The 8,112-nt window shown below is 31.7% G+C and overlaps 1 protein-coding gene across 1 annotated transcript; it reads left to right on the top strand.

Annotated features, from left to right (window-relative positions):
• The first annotated feature begins 6,330 nt into the window (after positions 1 to 6,330).
• LOC149894797 (protein ZBED8-like) lies at positions 6,331 to 7,377 on the top strand. Its single transcript, XM_090079781.1, has 3 exons — positions 6,331 to 6,747; positions 6,940 to 7,046; positions 7,104 to 7,377. The coding sequence occupies exons 1-3, from the start codon at positions 6,331 to 6,333 to the stop codon at positions 7,375 to 7,377; spliced, it is 798 nt and encodes a 265-aa protein (XP_089935907.1).
• Positions 7,378 to 8,112: the final 735 nt, after the last annotated feature.

The following is an 8,112-nucleotide window of genomic DNA, read 5'->3' as shown; positions in this document are numbered from 1 at the left end:
CATTTTCAGTATTTAACTTAAGCCATCCCGTTAGGTGCGTATCACGTTGAGCTGCACAATCTTAAGCCATTTGTTCTGCTCCTTCTCTAATATACACTAATTGATTTTCAGGTAGATGTTTACTAAGTCACAGTACTTTGAAAACACAGAAACAACATAATATAAACATATGTTCCAACTATAAACACAATAAACGTGTTTAAATATGTATATAAGGTTAAATATATTCCTTATATACATATTTAAACACAATTTTAAAACAATTATATAACACATATTAACACATACACAAACAGTAAAAAAACACTTTACATTATTATAAAAACACATTGATAAAACAACTATAAAGCACTTATTACCACATACACATACATATCAAAAAAGCATATATGCAAACAATAAACGTATGCAAACAAAAATTTTAAAAATGATGCAAGAAAATTTAAAAAGATTCAAAGTAAACAAAATATATATTTACAAACAATACTCTTTACCTTCTTCTGTTTTTTTTTTTTTTTTTTTTTTTTTTCTTTCATAAGAACTGTAATCCTCATAACAAAATTTAACCTTTACATACATTAACATGTGACATGCGTTGTCAGTGTTGGCACAAAATTTTAATTTATATTTCTAAATTTCCTAAAAAAGAACAAAAATAGTTAATAGCATCACAGAAATTTCAAAGTATTAATAACCCTTTTATGGAAATAGCATTAGTATAACTTTAAATAATATCCATACCCCTATTTTCTTTCCAAAAAATAAAATAATAAAAATAAAACTGCTAAAAGAAAAACTAAACCAAACAAAATGTAAACGATTTAAAAAATTAAAATCCTTTCTACTTTAAATCCTTTCTACTTTATCTAATAAAAATTTTAATTCTATCTACTTTATCTGATAAAAATGTGGGCGCTAGTGCACTTTCGCACCCCCCCTTTTTTTATTGCAGATTATGATAGAGAATTTTATGCTGATTCAGAAAAATGTAAAAACATGGACCTGAAAATCAACGGAAAGTGCTCTAATTCGAAGTCAAAGTTGTAAAAAATCCCACTGAAAACCCTAATATTCGCCATTTTGAGAATAATCAGTTAATGATCTTTTAGCTTACAAAAGTAATACGTTAATAGCATGGTTTATACGTTAAAAAAGTCGTTGAAGTATGTTTTTCCGAAGTGTCTTCGTAGAGCGCAATGCGCTCTACATAGCCATAAGCTACTCAGAGCGCAATATTGTACATGCATGCGCAATTATTTTATTATAACAGTACGATTTATATTTCACAATAAAGCTGGTTGGATAGGCGGTTAGGGTCAAGGTAAGGGTTAGGGATAGGGATAAGGATAGGAATAGGGATAGGGATAGGGCAATACAATAATAATTATTCATCAATTTGTCTACATTTTCACATTCTACGTTCAACCTTTATTTGAAATCTTCCATTAATTTCATTTCGTTATAATACTTTAAAATAATAATGCTAACGCTGATGGAAACCAGGTTTGTTTATTGCGCAATGTGACGATAATTAATTTTCGTTAAAATTGAAAGCGTTTTGAAAAAAATGGCGAATATTAGGGTTTTTATAGGGATTTTTTACAACTTTGACTTCGAATTAGAGCACTTTCCGTTGATTTTCAAGTCTATGTTTTTATATTTTTCTGAATCAGCATAAAATTCTCTATCATAATCTGCAATAAAAAAAGGGGGGTGCGAAAGTGCACTAGCGCCAAAATGTGTATATAACTATTTCAAATACTTACTTCAATTGTAATATGATATATAATTGATTAATATGATTCTTTATGTAATATATCTAAACTAATAACTAAATTCCAAAAGGAAAAAAGTTTTAACTCGTTCAAAAGATCTTTCTCCAATTGCCGCGTGCATTTGAAGAACGCGCTTTTCAAAAGCCTAGTAACTAATTCAAAGCCTAGGAACTAATGACGAAACGACGTTAAACGTTAAACATTAAGCATTTCTGTAGGAATTATATTATAGATAAAAAAGCCATTAAGTGTAGCAAATAATAATTATGAAATAATTAAATATATGAAGATCACAATGGAAATCAAAACGGCAGAGTCACATATAACGTTATTATATGGACCCTGCCTTTTCTTTCCTTGTCACTGGTGGACACTGCTGTTTTTTCCATTGTATACCATATTTTCTTATTCCATTTTACCATAGACTATATCGGTTTTTTCATTTGAAACTTGGCTTAAAAGAAGTATTTTTCAATGCTTTATTACCCAAGGGCCATAACTGAAAAATTATAAAAATGTGACTGCCGTTTTTTCCATTGTGGTCTTCATATTTGAACCCATATTGTTGAAAAATACCTTCACACTTTAAGTTTTTTAAAATAAACAACAATTTAAAAACATCAAATGCTTTTATACTTTATTTTTTTATTACAAACAATTAAAAAACCAGATTTACTTGTTTTGTATGTTATTATATACAATTGAATTGTTAACACATATATAATCGCTAGAATGTTCAATAAAATAGTCACAAACATCGTTCAAATTTATATTTGACAACGGAATTGATCGTCTTCTTTTCGGATTTATAGCATTGTAAATTACGTCAAACAATATCTACAATAAAAAAATAAAAAATTATTAACTTACAATAAAAATAATTCAAAATATATTAAATTTTTTTTGTCTGTTACTTACTTTATTAAATTTATGCAAACACATTTCGCATAAATTAACGTGTAATACTTTGTATGTATTACAATTTTTCACAACTTTCATAACAGACCAGATTTTTTTTGATATTATTTTATTTGGTTTTGCCATCGTAATAAAATACACATCGTAATTTATTTTTTGTTTTGCTATATATGCGTAAAACGCTAATCCGGATTAAACCAAACGCACCAATAGCAAAATTAATACATATTTTACATCACTTAATCCGCTTATGTTACATCACATAGCAAAACCGGTTTCACCGCTTTACCAATTGAATATTATATTGAAACTTGTACCTCGAGGCTAATTATTTGATGTTAAATCTGTATACGAACAACACCGTTGTATACTATTTTTTTGTTCTACTATATATATTAACAATATATTTATCTATATGCAACACTGATTTTTTTTTTACATTAATAAACTACTTACCCAACACTTAACCCCAGTTCTTGCTTACCTCACTACTTACCAATACCCCAATAACCCATTACCCAGGTCTTTAACCAACCCTCATACTCTAACTCATACCCAAACCCTCTTACCCTCAACACCAGGCTACGGCTTATGGTCACGTGGTCTCATAGGAATTTTACCCTTATATAAGAAAAATACCACACAATGATAATGTTTGGTTATATACACACATCATCATAGCTCATCATTCATTTCCTCGTTCATTTCATCGAATAAATCGTTACTGAATTCCATTGTTGCTTGTTCAACGACTGAATCAAATATATTTTTGCTCATGCTCACCGCGCATCTATATTAAGCATTGACGTCACATACGCGCTCATCCCTTAATCCGCTAATCCCTAGTGGGCGGGGATTTTGACTTCTTGGTAATGCCTTTTTCCTTGTCAAAAGGTAACAAAATTTGGTCCCTCTTAAGCTTAATCAGCTCAGCAATGTCTTCCTTCTGTTCCAGTGTAATCTGCACCATTTTGATCAATTTGAACTCAAACTTTCACTTTCTTTTTTATTTTAGCTTTTTAAACTTTTCTTTTGTTTACATAAAGAACCAATGGTTTCTATTTTTAAATTTGTAGATTTCTATGGCTCAAAATTTCTATTGCTTCGGCCGAAAATGTTCCAGTGTAAAAAAAAAGTTTTATAACATGTATATTTTTTTCCTAGAGCCGTAAGCCGGCTTACGGCTCTAAATACGGCGAAATGGTTTCGGCTGTAGTTTACAGCTGTAGAGTTTTTATAACATTGTGCCCTAGATAAAATATTTTGTAACATCGTAAAATATTTTGTAATAAAATATTCTGTAATATCGTTTTGAAGACTTTCTGCAGACCAATCTGGTACTTCTACCAAAAAGCACTTTCGCGAAACGCTTTCAACACCACCAAACACCCAATGAACTGGTAGCCATTGCCCGCGATGAAATTTCAACCACAATTGCAGTCCCGTCAGTGTTAAAACCTCCAATAACTGCCGGGTTAGTCTCTAGATCTACTTCACATACATCTCTGCAAAAGTTGGCTAATGTATGAGAAGCATCATTCATACCCGTTTCATGTTGGATATCTCTTTGCGGGATATATTACGACTTCACCCATATATTTAATTTAATGTTTGTAAGGAAAGTCCACTCTGGCTAAAAACGAAGTCTCCCTGACACTTCGCTTTTCCTTGCAACCTTTGCATTTCCAGCGGTAATCGTCAGTTGCGTCTTTATATGAATTCAAAGTATATTGAATTTGGCAGTTATTTCAAAAAACACTATTTTAAATCAATCTTCGCTGTGCTAGCCAATGCAGAGCAGAAAGTGGTTGTCTAATTTTGGCTCCGAGATCCAGTAAGCGCCAGTTTTCTTGTGAAACCTGTTGTTCTGTTGTAATTTCGTCAACGATTGTTGTGGAGCGCTTGGTCTCCCACGACGAATTTGTTGCAGTGCCATCTAAAAACGAATTACAAACATTTTTCCTAAAACATGTTTTTCACTGTAGTATACATTTTCATAAATTTCTAAAAAGATTATAGCTATATCAGAAAGTTTATTTGTAAACGTCTTTACATTATATTGCGACTCAAAATATATTTTAAGATAAAAAGTTGACAATTATTTTTCGCTTTAAAAGCAAAACAGAAAGTAGTATATCTATTATAAAAATTGCTTCCATATTTAATTTCCTTCTCCATCAAATTTTTATTATCCTTTCGTTTAATTTAATTCCACGCTTAATTAGTAATTTTCATTTTTCTCTTTAAGTTCCATAAAAATTTTGCTCCACCGTAGATTTTAATTAAGTAAAAAAATAATTTATTTTAGGCCGCTTAACTGCTGAACCGTACGTAAACTAAAAAAGTAAAAGGCGCAACTTTGGGAATTTAAGAGAAAGGCGTATAATCATTGCATAATTATGCAACAATTGTGAAGACCTAAAATATGTTTTAAATCAAATTTTTTGAATATTTCTAAGTTAAAAATTCTTTATTATAAATTTGAAATAAATCTTTTTTTCCTATATTTTTTTATTTAATGTTACTAGTTTAAAGGTTTCATGAAAAATTAAATCCTTGTTTACGAGCGAATTTCTCCCAACAAATTCATGCCAGTAACTCGCTAACAAGTCATCACCTGTGCCACTTTGTCGACGTTGCTTTTTTTTGCTCGCATCCGCAGATTTTCAATATTTTGAGAGTTAAGTTTCACGAAATTCTCCTGGTGCACAATAACTTCGTCCGTCTATTCATTGTCATTCTAACTATCGATGTTTGCATATGATGCCAATCCATCTGATATGATATATGAGCCAGGTAATATCCATCTTCCAATAGAAGCTCGAAGTGCTTTAACTGTTCTATCAGCCACTTTAACAACGAAGCAATTTCCGGAGTTATGCTCAATTCCTTCGAATACCCAGTGACTTTGAGGCCATTTGCCACGGTGGTACTTCCTGTGATAGAACTTTGTTTCGTCTTTTTCTACCACAATTGGTTAGCCCATGGTTGGGGAACCTGCGGCCCCCAAACGCTCTTTGTGCGGCCCCGAAATCTAAAATTAAGCATTTGGCTATTTTTAAAAATATTTTAGAGAAAATAATGAAATTTATAAATTACTTTATTTTTACATTTTAGTTAGTAAAGTGTATGAATGCAAATGTTAATTAAGGGAAAAAATTTTTTAACTTGTAAAAGCTGGTACTGTAGAAATTTATTGACAAATAACAACAAAACAAAATCATTAAATAAATAAAAACACAGAACAGATTTTTTTTTGTGACAGTAAAAATCAATTGACTGTAAGTTTTTGTATTATAATGTATGTCATGGTTTTCTATTAATGTCTAATTTTCAATTAGTGTCAAAATTTAACTTCTCCCTAAAAAAAGCAAGAACAGTGCAAGAACAAATCGGTCTTTTATTGAAAAATAAGAGGAAGATTACTTTATGATTCCAACCAAGGATAAAATGTTTTGCTTGTTGTGTGACCTCACAATTGCAACTTTGAAGAATGCTACTGCAAAATGACATTATGAAAACATTCATTAGGATTATAATTATGCAAAATTAGAGGGAGAAGCTCGAAAAAATGCATTTACAAAACTGAAGTCTTAAAAGAACAAATAGCAGCGGACATCTTCAATTGTTCATGAACATGGAAATAGAGCAACTGAAGCAACATAAAATTGCTCTCATTCTTGGCAAAGGAGGAAAACCATATAGTGATATTGAAACCTTGAAGGCTTGCCTCATTGAAGCAGTGTCATGTATGGATCCATATAAAGTGGATAAGTATAAGCACCTTCCGCTTTCTCGGCGAACAATTACGGACCATCAACATGAGCTTGCTACAAATAGTTCTGAGCAATTAATCTCAATATGTCTAATGGAGGACGCATATTATTCAATTGCTTTAGATGAGTCCACTAATATGACTGATTCTGCCCAACTTCTGTTATTTGTGCGGGTTGTAACTGCAGACTTCAACAGTTATGAAGAGTTGTTTGCTTTGGCAACACTAAAAGGAAACACACGAGGTTGTGATATATTTGCTGCTTTCAAAGAAAAATTTGTCAGGCTCAACTTCAGTTGAAAAATCTAGTCAGCATTTGTTCTGATCGAGCTCCTTCTATGCGTGGAAAAAATGAAGGGTTCATTGCTTTCCTGAAAAAAGTTGTATTCTCCATCAGCAAGGTCTTTGTGCAAAAGCTACTTCTTTGGATGACACATATAAAAAGTTATAGGGATTGTAAATTATATACAGGCAAATTCTTTACGCCATCGACAGTTTCGAAACCTTGTGCAATCTGATGAAGAAACATATTCTGTGGATCTTCCTTACAATTCCAAAGTTCGTTGGCTGTCACAAGGGTTAGTACTGCAAAAATTGCTTGAACTTCAAAAATAAATTGAGGAGTTTTTTACAAGTCAAAAGCAGATCTGTAAGCTTTCTAATCCAGAGTTTTGTAGAGATGCTGCATTCCTCTGCGATCTGATGGCTAAGCATAACATGCTGAATAGTTCATTGCAAGTTAAAAGTCAATCTATGAAATGTGGCGACAAATTCGGGCATCTTAATGAAATTTCAACAGCTCCAGAATATTTACAGATGGAATTGATTGAGCTTTCTGAGAACAGTATCTTAAAATCTCTCTTTGACAACAAGAAGGATCCATTGGAAAATCATGAAAACTGCAGTTGAGTATCCAAAACTACGTCAAAGTACTTGGCGTCTTCTGAGCTGCTTTGGTACAACATACTGCTGTGAATCTACGTTTTCACACATGGCATTTATCAAGTCTTGTTTAAGGTCACAGTTGACCGATAAGCATCTGGAAGACCAACTGAAGCTTAAAACTACGAAGATAGAGCCAAATATTCAAGTTCTGGTTCAAAAGAAACAGAATCAGAAAAGTCATTGATAACTTTTGTGATATATGACACATTAACAAATATTGTGATACATGCGTTAAGAAATATTGTAATACAAGATGCTTTAAAAAATATAACATTAGTAAAGGACTATGCACCAAATTTGCATATTTATTAGTGCGGCCCCCAAACAATTTTTTTAAGGGTCATGCGGCCCCCAAGCTCAGAAAAGTTTTCCACACTTGGGTTAGCCTATAACGTCTACACCTCCAACTTCCTCGAGCAACTATTCACAAAGTTCTCAACAAAAGTTTGAGCAATCAACTACAGTGTATTTTAAATCTACTTCTGCTTCGCGTGTAATGTCTTTTTTTGAAAATCAACAGCAGTTCCGTATATTATCAAATAATTTGATACATGTTAAGGTGATCTCTAATGAAAAACTTATCAGTTGTGTTACTAAATTTGTTTTTACTTTGTAGACAATACCAAGTTTTTCCGTCGACTATTCCTTTCCGATTTATAACTCCACATTGACTTTGACAAGAAGTCCATAGAAATGAAT

The sequence above is a fragment of the Hydra viridissima genome, unplaced genomic scaffold (assembly GCF_058129835.1).
Source record: "Hydra viridissima isolate aposymbiotic clone 2 unplaced genomic scaffold, HvirCarnegie_v1 scaffold_1, whole genome shotgun sequence".
Taxonomy (NCBI): domain Eukaryota; kingdom Metazoa; phylum Cnidaria; class Hydrozoa; order Anthoathecata; family Hydridae; genus Hydra; species Hydra viridissima.
The sequence above is the reverse complement of the archived record's forward strand: the minus strand, read 5'-3'. Positions and strand labels throughout refer to the sequence as shown.